This window comes from Antechinus flavipes, chromosome 5 (genome assembly GCF_016432865.1).
Source record: "Antechinus flavipes isolate AdamAnt ecotype Samford, QLD, Australia chromosome 5, AdamAnt_v2, whole genome shotgun sequence".
NCBI lineage: Eukaryota > Metazoa > Chordata > Mammalia > Dasyuromorphia > Dasyuridae > Antechinus > Antechinus flavipes.
The window spans coordinates 275,833,349-275,851,369 of record NC_067402.1 but is presented as its reverse complement, the minus strand read 5'-3'; the positions used below and the strand labels follow the sequence as shown (position 1 = coordinate 275,851,369).

General features: G+C 36.5%; 1 protein-coding gene across 2 annotated transcripts in view; it reads left to right on the top strand.

Moving 5' to 3' along the window:
* WASHC3 (WASH complex subunit 3) overlaps positions 1-18,021 on the top strand; it is a 52,888-nt gene that overhangs the window by 30,590 nt on the left and 4,277 nt on the right. For both annotated transcript variants that reach the window (XM_051961078.1, XM_051961077.1), the window contains exon 6: positions 11,011-11,075. In XM_051961078.1, coding sequence (XP_051817038.1) covers positions 11,011-11,075 — 65 coding nt within the window. The remainder of the gene's footprint in view (positions 1-11,010; positions 11,076-18,021) is intronic.

The following is an 18,021-nucleotide window of genomic DNA, read 5'->3' as shown; positions in this document are numbered from 1 at the left end:
ATCAGAAATACTAGGTGCACAGTATTAGATAAAGTTCCTGGCACATTGGAGCTCCTCATTAATTACTTTTTTTTTTTAAATCAGCAAAAATGTACCTTGTCTCTCTCTCCCCATCCCCTCCATGACCTACCCTTAGAAAGAAAAAAGCATAACCTTTTCTTGCAAACATATATAGTAATACAACATAAACACATTAATTGTATTCCCAAAAAAAAAGACTTCAGTCTGCACTCTGAGGCTTTCAATTCTGGAGGATGTTTCATCATGAGTTTTCTGGAGTCATAGTCATTGTTTTGATCAGAGTTCCTAAGTCTTTTAAAGTTATTTGTTCTTACAATATTGCCATTGTATAAATTATTCTCATGATTCTGCAAACTGCACTCTATAGCAGTTCATACACATCTTCCCAGCTTTCACTTTATCTATCTTCATCTTTTCTTACACCACAATAGTATTCTATTACATGTATATACCATAATTTGTTCATCTATTCCCCAATTGATGGACACCTCCTTAATTTCCAGTTCTTTGTCACCATGAAAAGAACTGCTATAAACCTTTTTGTTAATCCTTAAGGTATGTTTTGCTTATAAGTAATCCCTTCCATAATCTACTCTCTCTTCCATTCTTACCTTTCCCTTTACTTCCCACTTCCCTGTTGAATGACATGTATTTCTATACCTAAATGTGTATTTGTGTATTCTTCTCTCCTTTGACCAGTTCAAATGACTGTTTTTCAGTTATGATATTTTTCATCTATCCCTTTGTCCTTGTCTGTATGGACTTCTGCTTGTGTATCACAATTACAGAAGATAATTTTCTCAATCTCTTTCTACCTTTCTCTCTTCTCCCCTTCCTTTTCCATTCTTCATTTAAGATCATTGATATAGGAACCCACTAAATCCACTTAGACTTTCTCTGTGATCCTTGATGATGAAGGCTTCTGAAGGAAAACATTTATTTTCTCTCTTACTTGAATGTTTATTTTTATTTAGTCCTTTGTGATCACTCATTCACCTTTTTTTTTGTTCATTTCTCTTGACTCCTGTGGTTGTATTTTTAACTTTCTACATGGCTTGGATCTTTTCATCAGGAATGCTTCTATTTCAGAAGGCACATTTTTTTCCCCTCCTGTACAATTACTCAGTTTTCCTGGATAATTTATTCTATATCCTTTGCCACCTGGAATATTGTATGCCAAGCTCTTTATTCCTTTGTAATGGTGGTTGCTCAATCATGCAGCATCCTTGTGAAGTCCTGACTAGCTCCCTGGAGGCCTCAGGATCAGCCAGAGTCAGGATAAGTAAAAGTCCTTGGTCTTTATGGGGAGAAGTGAAAGAAGCAGGCAAACTGCCACAGGCTTGCCAAAGATTTATTCTTGATTCTCGAGTCCAGTCACCAACTTCTCTCCTCCTCCTGCTGCAAAGTGAGTCTTGCCTCTGTCCCTCCACTCTCTAATCCTTGCCTACTTAACATCAAACATTGGGCCAGCATCAACTGTGAGAAGAGTCATTTATCCAAAGATATGTTAACAGAGTCATTGGCTCATATCGAATAGGTAATTAGGCTTAAGTGCTCTGTTGTCTGATTCAGGCATACCTTTTTCAGAATTTCAACTCTCTACAGATCCTGACTATGGTTTCCTGGAACTTAAAAATCTCTCCAATTGGTTGCAGTATTATTTCTTTGACCTGGAAGTTCTGAGTTTGAGTTATCATGTTTCTGAAAGTTTTCATTTTCAGATTTCTTTTAGGACATGACCAGTGGATTCTTTCTGTCCCTATAGTTCTAAGAAATATGAGCTCTTTTCTTTAAAGATCTTTTGAAATAACATGTTTTAAGCTCTTTTTCTACTCATGGCTTTCAGGTAGTCTAATGCTTTCTTAAGTTATTTTGTTTTCCAGAACAGTTATTTGACTAGGAGATACCTTACACTTTCCCCTCCATCTTTTGACATTGGTTTAATCCAAGTTGTCCCAAAGTCTTAGCATTGTTTTAAATTAATACCAAGAAGGGAAAAGGTAACTCATTAAAGCAGCACTAAGACTTTTGGAGAGTTTCTCTTTTTTTTCCCCCTCATGGTGTCTTTGGCTACTTTTTGAAACATTCTAATTTTCAAGAAGTTTGCAGCTTGGGCAAAGGTTTGTACCTCTTGTGCCAGCCTGTTAATTCCTCTTTCCAATTCTTTCTTCCATGACTCACATTTCTTTTCCAATTTTTTCCTCTAGCGCTATCATTTCATTTATAAAAACATTTTAGCTCTTTTTTTAAAGTCCTGCTTTAGCTCTTCCAGAAATTCAAATTGAACTTGTGCCCAAGCACTGTTTTTCTTTGAGGCTCTTGCTTGTAGATGTTTTGGAGTCATTCTCTTCTTCTGGATTATGTCTTAAAATGTTCCTGTCACCATAATAGCTTTTTTATTGTGGGATTTTTTTTTTTTTTTTTTTTGCTTATTTTTCCAGCCTACTCCCTAATTTAAGACTATGTTAAGGCCAGATTCCATGTACTTCTGAAGAAAATGTCTGGACTGGTCTTGCTACTGCTTTCTTAGGGTATTAAATGTTATATTGTTCTCAGGGACAGTTCAGACTAGGGACTTGAAAGTTTTCAATAATCTCAAAGTGATTTGATCCAGGGTAGTTTCTGGTTATTTCCTGGACTCTTCAAATTTTGAACCCAACTTTGGGTCTGATTAGCACAACTGTGGACTTAACTGTCTTATGCTGGACTCATCCACTCTTAGCAGAAAGCTCTGTTGATTCAGAGTGACCCCCTGGTCTGGGATTCTTGCCCTGATTTTGTCCCTGAAACTTTTACACAATGCTGGAAGGTAGAACTGAAACCTTGCTGAGCTTCAGGGGTCCTGGCCACACAGCTGCAGATTGCTTCTGTCTTTCCTCGGTATTCAGCTTAGATCCTGCAACTGCTTCTCACCTGGAATGTCCTCTCCCTCCTCACATGCCTGTGATCCAGAAGGAAGAAATGAGTAGCTGAGTTACCAGGTGACATTCTTCCTGTGCCTTGCACAAAGTTAGGACCTTTTCTTTAGGGTCTGGGAGCACTTCTTGTACTTGTACTCTGAAATCCTCCATAGGGCTGTTCTAGCTTGACCCCATCCATTCTTTCCCTAGCATCTGTAAACTCCTTTTTCTCCCTGCACCAGCCTTTACTAGAAATGATTCACAATGATTTTTTTTCTTGGACTTCCTAATCAGGACTTAAACACTGATATATTTTCTAAATCTGTTTGAAGGAGTTGAGGGTATTGGGGAAAAGAGCTTGGTTGCATGTCTTTCTGCTACTCCACTATATTGACCATACCTTTAAATATTTTCTTAACAATGAGTCTATCACGTGGCTCTCTTCAACAATGAGATGATTCAAACCAGTTCCAGTTGTTCAGTAATAAAGAGAGCCATCTACACCCAGAGAAAGAACTATGGGAAATGAGTGTGGACCACAACATAGCATTTCTATACTTTTTGTTATTGTTTGCTTGCATTTTTGTTTTCCTTCTCGGGTTTTTTTTCTTTCTTTCTAGATCCAATTTTTCTTGTGCAGCAAGATAACTGTATAAATGTGTATACATATATTTGATGTAACATATACATTAATGTATTTAACACGTATTGGATTAGCTGCCATCTATAGGAGGGGGAAAGGGGAAAGAAGGGAAATTTTGGAACAGAAGGTTTTGCAAGGATCAATGTTGATAAATTACCCATGCATATATTTTGTAAATAAAAAGCTATAATTAAAAAAAAAAAAAAAAGAGTATCAGCCTCTCAGAGGTTCGGTGAAGAGGAAGTGATGATAGGAGGAACAATCGAAGGAAAATAGGTTTCAAACAGTGAATTCAGGAGCCCTGATAATGAAGATATTCCCATCTATCCTTCCTCCTCACACCTCCCCTCCTCCACCCCCCCCACACACACACACACATACACATACACACACACACTCCCATTTGGTGTGAAACCATTTTCTCTAGTTAGGATTTTTGTTACTGGAAAATTTCATGACGTGGTGCACAGCCACAATGAAGTATAAGCCAGTTTGTCTTAATTGAACCACATCAATAAAAGAGATGTTTAAAGATCTTCATTAACAATTTCCTTTTCTGGTAGTAATCTAACAGAAATTATTATGTTAAAGGAAAGGTGTTTGTCAAAGTAATTATAGTATTTGAGATACAATGTTTTTGATTGATGTGAGGTCAATGTCACCAATTGAGAAATTGCCCATGACTGTCATAAGCTACCTAAATCTTAATACCTCCCTGTTATTGCTTTAATGCTTTCAGGCACTCATGTCAAGTAGAGTTTAATGAATAATGTTTTATATGATTTAATGATAGACCCTTACTTTTCTTGCTTGCTTTTTTCCTACCTTGTAATATTGGCCTGCTATTAACTCCATTGGGCAGAGAATATGTATGGATGATGCAAAGGTCATAAATTCATTTTCCATATGGGTCAGCAAGCTGTACTCTGTCTCATGACCATAGCTAGCACCCTTCCCCAGGTGGTTGTCCATAAAAGGGCCCACTGCTTACCAAAGGCTTGGGGTGAGAGAATTGAAAGGGACAAATCGAAATATTCTTTGAAAAGCATTCTGAATGCTCTGCTGTGGAATAAGATTACCTTCCGAAGAGAACAATCGTGCATTCATCACAGTTCTTACTGCAGAACTGTGTGGTGTTTCTTTCAGATGCTTTCAAATAGTAAGATATAGGAACAGGTCCTTACCTGTTGGACAAGTGAACCCTTCTTTAAAGAAAACCTGATATGAGAAGCACAGAATTTACACAATGTCTAATTCAGTGGGTGAGTATTTTCATCACAAAAGAATCTCCACAAAGTTCCATTAAATAATCGACTCCCTCAAAGTGTCCAAAATCAGTTTACAACACTTTAATCTATATACAGCTTTTCAGGAACGATTTTTTTTTTTAACTGTAAGGAATGCTGTAAGAAAGAAACAAAACGAAATTGTGCTTCTTCAAAAATGCAGTCTTTTTAATTACCAAGCCAAGTATGAATTGTGTCTTATAAGGAAGAAAAATTGTCTTCCACAGGTCCAAGCCCATTTTCTTCAAGTAGTAACTACTTCTATAGCATATTAAGGTTTACCGATCAGTTTTCAGGCATTTTGTTTTTCATTTGCTTCTCATAATAACACTGTGAGGTAAATAGTTCAAACGTTATTTGTACCCATTTTATAGATGATGAACAAATGCATCAAAATGATTTATCCAAGAGCCTGCAGAATCTGAACTTGGCCTTCTGTCTCTATGTCCTATATTTTTTCCAGTGTGCCACACTCCCTCAAATCATTCGATACTGAGGACTTGTCTGTGGGCCGGGGGCTGTGTCTTTTTGTCCAGATTTTGACACTTGAAGGTTTTTGTGCAATGTATACTTTTCTGCATTTTGTGCAATATGTACTTTACCCTAAAAATTGAACCACAGAGTAAAACTGTCACAGTAATCATTCAAGTTGCCAGATTACATATATTCTGCCCTGAACTTTTTAGATGACATTATTTCTTGATATTTTTCCAGTTGTTTAGATCTGACTTTATTTGTGTGGAAAGTGTTTTGTAGTTTTGCTCAGATAGTTTCTGACTTTCTCTTGGCAGATAGATTCCCAAATATTTTATCTATTAATGGTTATTTTAAATGGAATTTCTCTTTGTATCTCTTGCTGTTGGATTTTGTTAGTGATGTATAAAAGTGCTGATGATTTATGTGGATTTATTTTGTATCCTGCAACTTTGCTAAAGTTGTGGATTACTTCTAATAGTTTTTTAGTTGATTCTCTTGGGTTCTCTAAGTATATCACCATATCATCTGCAAAGAGTGATAATTTGGTTTCCTCATTACCTACTCTAATTCCTTTAATCTTTTTCTTCTCTTATTGCCGAAGTTAACATTTCTAATGCAATATTGAGTAGTAATGGTGATAGTGGACAATCTTGTTTCACCCCTGATTTTATTGGGAATGGTTCCAGTTTATCCCTGTTACATGACATTATTTCTTAAAAGAGTTCAGAATAAAAGAAAATTTCTCATGTATTAGCTGAATCTATTACTTTGGTTCTTGGTCTTTAAAATTATTTGGTTAGACTGCTAATCTTCAGTTTTTGTTTTGCATAAATAAGCTCAATAATAGACTGACCAGTTTCATGGTTTCTTGGTCCTCACCTTTGGATTTCATCACACATATTTGATGATGTTGAGAATTTAGCAAATACTTTACAGAGATTCTCATTAAAGCTTTACAATCACCACTAAGTAGTTCCTACACATATTTATCCCATTTTACAGATGAGAAAACAGGCTGAGACTCGGGCATTTGTTTTTGATCATATAACTAGTAAAAGTGTCACATGTTAGTGCACGGAACACAGATCCTGTAGGTAAGAGGACCTGAGTTCAAATCCAGCCTCAGATACTTAACAGCTGTGTAAGCCTGGGCAAGTCACTTTAACCTCAGTTACGTTGCCAAAAAAAAAAAAAAAAGTGTCACCCAGATATTTAAATTATAAAGAATGGAACATCTGAAGACTATTTACCATATTATGTTACCAAAGGAAGAAATAGTATATTAAATCAGTAGGTAGAATTTGAAAATCTCCACAATCTCATCTTTTCGGGTACCCAAGCCCCTTCCTATTCTAAATTCTAAATTTTTCACCTATAGATGAAGGTAATTTTTAAAGTTAGGTCAAGCCAATGAGAACTGAACTACATAGAAGCCTGCCCTTGGTCCAATTGCAGCAACTACTCTGTTATAAGTTTCCCCTTTTCCTCCATACTGTGATATTAGTTTCAAGTCAAGTATCTGAGTCTTTGATATTAAATATTAGACAAATAATAGGTTGATCATGATGGGTGTAATAGTTTTGTTGTTGTTCAGTCATATGTCAGTCATGTCTGACTCTTTATGGCCCCATTTAGAATTTTCTTGGCAAAGATACCAGAATTGTTTGCCGTGTCCTTCTCCAGCTTGTTTTACAGATGAGGAAACTGAGGCAGACAGGGATAAGTGACTTCCCCAGAGTCACACAGTAAGTGAAGTTCAATTTGAACTTGGGGAGGTGAGTCTTCCTGACTTCAAGCCCAGCACATTATGCTCTCTGCTGCCACTTCACTGCCCTGAGATTAATATTTACTTGTTCTTTAAACATCACTGTTCTAGATAACTAACTTGGAAAACCATATCCGAGTGGTTTGTGTCTGAAGAGTATTTCATTTTGAAGCTTTAAACTTTTTATCCATCCACTGAAAGTTGTCAAACTAACTTGTGCCAGCATATCATGATTTGATCAATAAAGGATTTCCTTTCTACTGTGTAGAATATTTTATATAAAAATCTTCAGTCTTGATGAAAAACTGCTACAACATTTCATAATACTAAGGCACCATCTCACATATGACTAGATTGCTAGCATATATAGAACCAGAAAAAAAAGATAGGTCAGGACAGACGTAATTACTTAATAACCTTTTTGCTTTATAAGCATAGAACTTATGTTCTAGCATCTGGATATAGTACCGAGTTCCCACTGCCCTCAAAAGATGGGCTGCAAAGGTTTATTAAATCCTGCCCATCAATTTAGCAAGCTGTTTCTTCTTTTGTTAACATAATAGGGTAAATAGTCTTCAGATTTTCCATTCTTTATTTGTTAATTAAATTGTTGTCATTTAAGTTTACAAATCTAGAAGAAAAATCACAAAATGTACTGCATGCTTGAGTTAAAAAAATCAACTACATGAAGAGAGAGAAGGAGAAGCATGGTTAGACAATAGGTCCTGGGCACAAGACCCAGGGGTTGCAGAAGACAGTCTTAATTCAACATGAGTTACCAATGTGACATGACTGCCAGAATAATTGCCAATTTCTTAAATTGCATTAAGAGGGGCATTTTGTGCACAATAAAAGAGCTGATCCTCCCACTGCACTCTACTCTGGTCCCACCACATCTGGAGTATGTGTTCAGTTCTGGGCACTGCATTTGAAGAGAGACATTGCCAAGCTCAAGTACGCCCATTCGTGCATGGTAAGGGCAAGGAGACCATGCCATAGGAAGAACAACTGAGGGAATTTCAGATGTTTGGCCTGAAGAAGACTCGAGGAGGGAGTAGCAGGCTCCCAAGTATCTGGAGGGTTATTGTGTGCTAGAAGGGTTGGCCCTGGGCGGCAAGACCAGTACTAATGGGTAGAAATTGCTCCGTGTAAAGAAACATTTCCTAACAATTAAGAGTTGTTTTGAAGTGGAATGGGCAGCCTTCAGAAGATACCCTATATCAGATTTCTTGCTATCTTAGGGAGGGGGGAAGTAAGAGAGCAAGAAGAAAAAATTTGAAACACAAAATGAAAGTTGAAAAGTATCTTTATATGTGTTTGGAAAAATAAAATACTATTGCTAGTCTTTAAGCAGTGATTGGATCATCATTCATTGATGCTGATTGAAATGCTTATAATCCCTTTCAACTCTGTGATTCTGCTTTTTTCTGTGTGGTGATACTGTGAAAAGAAACAATTTCTATCTTAAAGCAGATAAAAGTCCTATAAAATTACCCCCCCCCAATTACTCTGAGGTTAAACTTTTAGGAAAATATCAACAGAGCATAAAATAATTTCTCCCTAAGTTAAAACAGATAGAAGTCCTATGAAATTTCCCCCCAGATATTACTCCAAGGTTAAACTTTTAGGAAAACTTGAACAGAGCATAAAGGGATTTAGCAGGGTACTTCCTATTAACACTTAATAACAAATCACCGTATGTCTTGGCAAATTTGAAACTCCCAAATATAAGTTTTTGTGATGCAATAAAGAACTTATATTTAACTCTTGGTGCTGCAGTCATAATCTCAGTAGTCTGGCTTCTTTATACACTTTCTCCAGTGACGCAAGTGCAGACGGGATTTTCTGGAACATCAGCCCTCTGGTTGCCTTCTCTCCCCATCTTTACTTATCTTGGAACTGCTACAGTTGTTCCATGCCAAAAAAAATCCCACAGCTCAGTATACTTGGGTTTTGAGGTCTCCCATGTCCTCCTTAGGCCACCAGTAGCTCCGTCCTTTGGAAATCATAAATGGGACTCTTTTCCATTAGGTGTTTAACAAGCCAGGTAGTGTTTCCCGACCTCTGAAGCAGAATAGGGCACAAGAACAAATTTTCTGGGCAGCATTAGTGACAGTTCAAAATGTCTTTTTGAAAGGCAAGTAATCCATAGGCATTCTTATGGGTTGTGAATTATGTCAAGATGGTGATCATAATGAAGTCTCTAGCAGGAAAGATGCTAAAAAGGTGGCTTACTTGGTTGGGTTTTTTTTCCTATAACCAAAACCATATCAAATTTGGACCAAACTCTTCCATCATCCAAGCACATCTCTACTGAATTGGCTTTTCACCATTTCTGGGAAACATGTTAACATAAGGTGCTTATGAATCCAAACTCCTTAATCTGTCAATCCCTATCTCTCCTTTCATTCTCTTTGCCATGTTTTAGGAAACATTCTTTCCCTTTTTCTCCTTCCCCCTCCCTTTCTGTTTTCTTGGACTTGTACCTTGTTTGTATAACCTTTCCAGTGATAGTCTGTGGAATATGCTAAAGTCAAGTTAATGCTAGCAGTTGGATTTGTAGAAAGCCCTCCTCGCATCAGGCCAAGGTTAAAGATGCTGAGAGGTCTCTTTTTTAAAATATGGCATTAACTTACAGTTCTTCTGTAAGCTCTCCAGTGTTCCTACTAATACATTTCAAAATTAAGTTTGGCATTCTCAAGGTGCCAGAGACCAAGTGCTCTCATTCACAGAATAGCTGTATGACAGCCAATGACCTCAGTGCACTCTTGATACCTCCCTCAAGTAATCTACTGTTCCCTATTGATCATGGATTGTTAAAATCACATTAATGCATCTTTAATCCATATCGGATTGTTTACTGTCTCGAGGAAGGAAAGGAAGAGAAAGAAGGAGGAAAATTTGGAACACAGGGTTTTGCAAAGGTGAATGTTGAAAACGATCTTTGAATGTATTTGGAAAAATAAAATACTATTTAAAAAATAAAGTGTTTTTTTTTTTTTTAAATCACAGTGATAAACCTAAGCTTTAGTAGTTGAAAGAAGTTGCTAATGATCCAGGTTCTTTGTCATCAGGACTAAAATTGAAGCGACTTAATGTAAAACGTCCTCAGCAGACAGCGTTTTTTATTCCTTCTTGACTTACATTTCTTTTGAACCCATTGTGGAAAAGCAGAGCTCAGTGAATAGAAAGCAAGGCCCAGAGTCCAGAAAAACAGTTCAAGTTTTGCCTCAGACACTTACTGGTTCTGTGACTCTAAGCAAGTCACTTTCCTCCTCTAATTCTATCAGATTGCTATCAGGTGTCCATATGCATTAGTAAATGAGGTTCCTTATTGAAACTCCCTATGTAGATAAAATCACAGGTCTAGTTAAAAGAAAAAATAACAGAGAAATCACCCTTAATGATTATCCACTTGGACATTTTCAGTTTCGGTTGGATATGTTGAATAGTGTCAACACTTGGTACTCTGTGATTTAATAAGATGAATTATCATTCATCCAACAGTGGCTTCAGGAAGAACCTGGAATTTGTAAGAACAAGGTGGAAAATGAGTCATAAATAGTTTCAGAAGGCATTTAAGTATTTATTAGTGCCTAGATTTATACAAAGAGTACTTAACATTTTTAGGATTTTGATTTCTTTTGGCAGGCTAACCAAATGGAGCTCTTCTCAAAATTAGATCTTTAAATGTATTTAAAAATATATATATAGAATTACAAAAGAAATCAATTGTATTGAAATATAGTTATTTTAATTTTTTTTAAAAGGCAATTCATGGTTCCCCTGGTTTTATATAGTTTATTTTTAAGAAAGGGTAAAACTGCAGGTCACATATGGAGTGGGTAGCCAAAGTGAGGTATAAATTATATAAATAGACATTTCTGATTTTTCTCTCTCCATGTTTCTTTGGTTCAGGGTGTCCCTGTAATGGCAATAAGAAACAAAATGATATCTGAAGGACTGGACCCAGATCTTCTTGAGTAAGTAACTCTTCCTATACAATGCTAATTAGATTGTTATTTATGAAGTGAATTTATCATAAGGCAATGAAAAGTGTTTCACTTCTTTGTTGGTTGTTATGGATAAAGAAGCTTCTTTTATAAATTGTCCCTTGCGGTTACACTTGTAGGACAAGATAAATGATTGGTTAAACCAATTTAGATCATCTAGAGAAGAATTTTAGGAACTTCCTTGATAAATATAACTGTCAACAGCCAATGGATTTTCCAAAAGTAAAACATATGAAGGAGAAGGTAGTGTAGAAGAGCAAACTATTATTTTTTCCCCCTTAGCTTCCTTTCTTTTAATCTTTGTAATACTTAGAAATGTCTTATTGAAAACCTTAGAGTGCAGAAAATGTGAATTTTACCAAATGTTTGGTTGAACCAAATTAAGAAATAATAGGGTTGGTTTTATTGGGTCTCCAAAACAGTGATTAACAAACAGAAACCAGGTATTAGTTTGTATGAGTTTTATAAAACATATGTGTGTGTTTGTAGAGATGAGAAAATGTGTGGTTTAAAAATTTTAACAAGATTCTCTTCTAGTCAGTCAGCTTAATGAGTGAGTGCCCATTATGTACCAGGCATTGTACTAAGCACTAGGGATACTAAGAAAGATAAAAGACAGTCTCTACCCTCATACAGTCTATATTGTTCAAAGGAATCTGGCAGCTTCTCATCCTTAGGCCTGTATAACCCATTGGCCACTTCAGAGCTGCTCTGAATTCTTATAGAAAGGCTTTCTAGGTTTGAGTGTTGCTTCACCCTGGTATTCTGGACTTTTTCGTAGTCATCGTTCGTGTCTTATCTCCTGTTGTCGCTGTTAGACCTTGGAATTTTGCGTGGCTCTCGACTTTATTAGGAATGGGTGTACATGTGTCAAATTCCAAATTCTCTGTTATTTCTACCCACCAAAATGCAAAATGGAAGACTCAGGAAAAAAAGGCCACATGTTTGGCTCCATAATCACAATATTTTCCAGATAACACACAGTTCAAACACTGGCATATGTTCAATAATTTAGTAATCCAAACTAATTCCGTATCTCCACTGGAGCATCACTACAATATGTAACATCTGTTCTTGGATTTGTAGCTGATGTACATTTTTAAAGGAAGCTTAAGGCATAATGGACAGAGGACCAGGCCTGAAGTCAAAAAGACCAGAGATCACATTTAGCCTCAGAACACTTCGCTAATTGTGTCATCCTGAGCAAGTCTTTTAATTGCCGTCTGCCTCAATTTCCTCGATTGTAAAATGGGATTAATAATAGCTAGCACCTGCCTCCCTGGGTTATAGTGTAAAAATTGAAAAAATTTTGTAAATTTTTGTAAAAAATTGTAAAGCACTTACCATAATGCCCAGCACATAATAGGTACTTTATAACACCCTTATTCCCTCTGATAGTTGTATGGCGAATAGAATGGAGTGGGGAGATAACTTGAAGCAGGAAAATCCATTAGGAAGCCGTCAAAGTGATCTAGAGATCCTGGACTCCAATTATATCTGTGTGAGGAGGGAGAAAAGATCGGTAGCAAGAGATATTGTGAAGGGTAGAAGAAGGGTAAAAGTTGACAACTCATTGCCTGTGTGAATTGAGGGTAATTAAGGAGTCAAGGAGAATATTATAGTTACGACCATGGAAGATGGGAAAAGTGGCATTGTCATTGACAGAAATTGGGAAAAGACGTGGGTTTGGGGGGAAAATGAGTTATTCTTTAGATATGTTGAATACTAGGTAAATGGTATAAAAATATCTTTTCAAAAATAAGTTTGACTCCAATTCCCACACAAGTTATATTTTTTTGTTGTGAGAATCAAATGAGATATAATACATTTAAAAACATTTTGAAACTATGCACCGTGCAGATAAATTTAACTATCATTGTAAGGAAAAAGTTCTGAATTAGTGTAGTTCTTAGTATGCCTTTTGACTAGGGTTGTTTTTTTTTATTAAATGTGACTGGAATCGATGTGTCATGATGTTTCTGATTTCCCAACTCTTTTTTTGTTTTTTGCCAGTTTTCCCGGTTTCTGATCAAGATTAGGTGAATTATGATGGTAGGAAACATTGAAGAGAAGGGAACAAGAATATCTGGATAATGTGCTATCTACATCTATAAATGCTTTTAATAGTGTAGCAGTCAGTTTAACCCATGGATTCCAAGCCAGGAAAAAAATCCTCCCCATTTTTTTGGTGTGTTCATAGGCATGTCAATGACTGAGAAAGTTGGGAAACATTGGGTGGGAAGATGATTGCCAAGGTTTTAGGGTCGAATTCCAGTAACCATTTAGCTTTGCATAGAGGAAAAATTGTTATTCAACCACAATGGACAACCTCAGTTCTGGCTAGCTCTCTCACAAACGCATGCCATTTGTCACAAGGGGATTTGGGTGAGAGAATGTGGATAGTTCGGTGCATCTAGTCACTACTGGAAGTCACTTAAAGTTACATTGCACAGCTAAATGTGGTGATAAATGGGCTCAAACATGAGATAACTGAAGCTGCTCTGACAATTGGTAAATCATTTGTACATAAAAGTTAAAGGCCTTGCTTTTGGCACAGAAGAAATGATGAAGGGTCAGCATCATGTGCTTACTGAAGAAAGTCTTCTCATCTCTCCTTTAGACTCCTTTGTACATAAGAAGCCTCAGCCAAGAACTTGGGTAGAGATTGTTCTGTTTGTCTTTTGTCTTTAAAAGTTTAAACACAAAAGTTTTTATAGCTTTAGGTGGGAAGTGTATCTCTACAGATTCATATGACTGCTGGTAGAAACAGTGCTGCTCCACCCACATGAAGAAACAAAAGGACAAAACTAAGGTTTACAATAAATGTGGTCCAAGAATTCTGTTTGATTCGGTTGTAAAGAAAAAACTACTGAAAATCAGATGATAGCGTTGAATTTCAGCCTGAAAATAAAGCCAGCATGACAGTAGAAAAGAGATCTAGCTTTTTTCTCAAAAAAAAAAAAAATTGTCATAGTACCACACGGTTTCATTTGCTAAATTGGGTTTTCGGGGACATTTTTGAGTGAAGATAAAATTTTGCAAAAATCTCAGGCTTGTGTTGGTTTATTTAAGCAAAATTATCTCCTGTTTTCCATAATGTGAAATTGATTTAATATTCCAGGTAAAACCTAGTCCCCACTGACTCTGATATATAAAGGAATATGGAAGGCTATATTAGTGGATATTAAACTGATTAAGAAGAAAAGAGACAATGGAACGTTTACAGTGGATCTTATCCAAAACTTCACTTAATTTTAATTCATTCAGAAATATAGTATCTATCTTTGTCATTACTGAAGATATTGCTATTTAAAATAAGTCATTTTTTTCCTTATGCTTTTATATTTTATTAAACTATTGAGAAAAATAGCATATTTTATCTGCTTTTGTAAGAACGGATTTCTGAAATTGAAATTTGGCAGAACTTCTTAATCTGGGTTGTTTTGTAGCATATTGGAATGGCCAAAGTAGAACTATAATTGAATTATTATTACTATACATTTCAATAATTGCCTTAGTTTAAACCTTTCAACAAAACCAACTCCATTGATATGAGAATAGAAATTAATGGCTCTGGGCTCCCAGTAGATCATCAGATAGCCAATGCAAACTGAATGCAGCAGTTTTGGTGGTTTGATCTTTCTTCAAGACCACCTATTGAGGCTGGATAGAGCTTGGATGGAATGCCACTATACGTGAAATGAGGATTTCATGTGGTTTCTGTTTCCCATTTCCCTGGTCAGCTTTCTAACTTTCTATAAGTTCTCAGTACTGCTCAAAGGCTTATGTTGAGAACTTGGACAGTTCAGTCATAACATATCAAATGAAGTGGGATGTGTTTGCTGTTATTGCTGTCTTACTCTTTTATTGCTATTCTAAAATGTATAATAGGTTTGATGTGTAGTTTGAAAAGGATCTTTCATGGTAGCCCTATCACATATTACTTACGATATCCTAAAAAATTATGTTCATACTTAGTCTACTTAGTCTGAGCCCCCAAATGATTTTAAAACTACTTCTTTATGGAGCTAGAACAGGCTGTTCAACTGTTTTGAGTTAAAAAGCAGACAGGAACTTTTCTTAACTGTGCGTCTACATACATAAATATGTTTTCTTACTAAGAATGGTTCAGATGCTTTCCGTGCCCTTAAAATGATTGAAGCTTTTCCACTTAAATATAACACGGAAGATGTTGTCTTGTTTAACAAGTTAGAGAAGTTATATTTCATATAGCCAAAGTGCTCTTTTTGTGGCTTTTTCCCAGTTTTTGGTCCTGTTCAATCAAGTCCTTCTTTGAAAATGAATTTAACCTCATTTAAGAAAACTTAGCCTCACTAAAAGATTCAAGTTTAAAAGTTATCTTTTTAGTTTACTCTGAGAATTTATTTATATGTAAACAAGATAATGGTGATGATAATAGCTGCAGATTCTGTAACTGAACTTAAAGTTGAGATTTGTTCCTTTTGATGAATGTCATTCAAATATTTTAAAATATAAGACACATAAACGTGATATCTTCATTTCCACATTTTAGCAGTAAAGTGTTATGGTTTGTTTGATTTTTTTATCTGAATTAAAAATATTCTTTTAAACCATAGGAGGGGGAACTTTATCATGCTGGTTCAACACAACAAATGTCTTTAAAGATATTTTTATCTTATTAAAATAAGTTTTAAATGTAATGTTGAGTCATGGATTCAGGATTAAAGTATAGAATATGATTCTTGGTTCAACATATATTAAATTTTCCAATATGTGCATCATCCTGAAATTTAAAAAGCAAGCTTCCTTTCTGCCTTGAGTTTGTAAGAGGGAATGCCATTAAATAACAGAAGTATGCTTAGAAAATGTCCTTATACTCTGCCCTGAGGTCTTTTTTTAATTTATTTAAATTCCCAAAGTAAGTAAATGGGCTAAAACTTAAGACTTAGGCAGGGCAACCTGACTGATCCTTACTTAGAGGTATGTATGTAGAGTTGAAGGAAGTTCTTCCCTTCCTTGGTTTCCTGCCCTTTGTGTTTCATGTCCCTTTTCTCCTAAGTTCAAGCTCTTCATCATTTTAGACTTTATATTATTTTAAAATTATTTTGAAACATGTTAATTTCTATTTGTTTGGATTGTCCTAAGTAGTCATTTAATTTTGATGTGGCCCATAATTGAAAAATGGAATATTCTAGTATCTGCTTTTTTGCCAGAAATTTATCTTTTATTCCAATTGTAATCAATAAGAAAGTATCTATATCATGCTGGTTCAACAGAACAAATGTCTCTAAGGAGAACCAGGGGAGAAAATATGCCTGCTACTTCTAGTCTTGTGGCCAATTTTTATTTAGCCAACTGGCCAGGGTCAGTTATATAGGCCTAAGACACAAAGAGAATGCTTTAGTTTGATAAGGAAAAGAGACTGCTTCTAAGACTAGAACAAAGGAAGCAATGATGAGTACAGGAAGAGAGAAAAGGGAGGTGAGATTGATGAGGTTTGGCACAGGGCAAAGAATTGTGGGAACCCCTTCTGGTCCATGCAAATCCTTCATAAAAGAATTTATGAATCCGAAAAATTAGACCGGCAAAAAGAAGTTTATTGGTACTGAGAAGTCAGCTTTTGCTAGGAGGCTGACTTCCTTAGTGACAAGATCCCGACAGAGAAGTAAAGGTCTAGCAGAGGAGTCCTGGCAGAGAGAGAGATAAAGTTCCTAGTAGAGAAATCCCAACAGAAAGGTAAAGAGGGGTGTGGTCCTATTAGGGAAATAGGTGAGAGAAATAAAGAGGGGTTAATGCTGAAAAGAGAATGTCTTCTCCTCGGACAGAGGGTCCTTGCAGGAAGCTATGCCAAGGAGAGAGAGAGGTTCCTTGGCATGATTCCTGCTTTTGGCCCTCTGCAAGGAAGCGCCCCAAGTTGCCCCTTTTTATAATTTGAAACTTTTGCTAGGGGCTGGGTGCAGTTTGAATTGAAATCAGACTGAAATCTTGACGAATTGAATAGAAATTTTCCAGTTGAATAAGTGTCCCTGGACTAATCTCCAACTCAATAGAGGTCGATAGAAATCTAGCTCTCCAAGTCTGGCTAAGTAGGAGTGATTCTGGACTCAGCTAGTCCCACCAAGATAAACAGAATGAGTTTTCCCTGCGGCGGGTCTTTCTCAGGGCAGAGTTCAAGGAGTTTCTCCCCTTCAAAGAGTTCTCAAGTATTTACCTGATGGTCCCCCCCAAGTCAGGACAGTATTAGGGTTCCTCACATCAAGGTAAATGGTCCAAGTTACTGAGAGAGAAAGAAAGAGGGATAAGTGATTTAGCAAGAGAAGTTTTAGAATATTCACTATGGGAAGTGTGATATAAAGCTACCCGTTAAGAATAAAGGGATTGTCCTGCAGTGGCTAAGGCCAGTTAAATGCCAGAATTCTTTCTGAGCCTCATCTGTAAAACGGGGATGATAATAGTGTCTTCTTCACATGTAGAATGGAACCAAGTCCCTGAGCTGGAGTGGATGAGACCCTAGGCCTAAGTTTCAGGAAGTCACATGATCTCCATTCTCAGAGGTTTGTAGGGCAGGAAAGGTCAGGACCTAGGCCTAAGCTTCAGGACCCACAGAAAGTAGACAGCATTGCTGTCCATTGGTCAAGGGTTACTTCCTTTTCAGTTCATCAAATGAACCCAGGTCTTCTACTATTTAACAAATTCATTCTTTCCGCCTCGCTAGGTCAGGCACATGCTGGGAGATGAGAGCTGAGAGGCCTCTCCTTGCAAGGACCAAATATATGTTTCCTGTTTGTATCTGAAGATGCCTCTGACTAGTCAGTTTGGGAAGGTGGCCTAGCACCCATCGCACACAGCTGGTTACTCTGATAATCAAATTAGCTCAAGTGTTTTACAAATCTTAAGCACTATCTGAGTGTCATGTCAGATGGTATTATTTTAA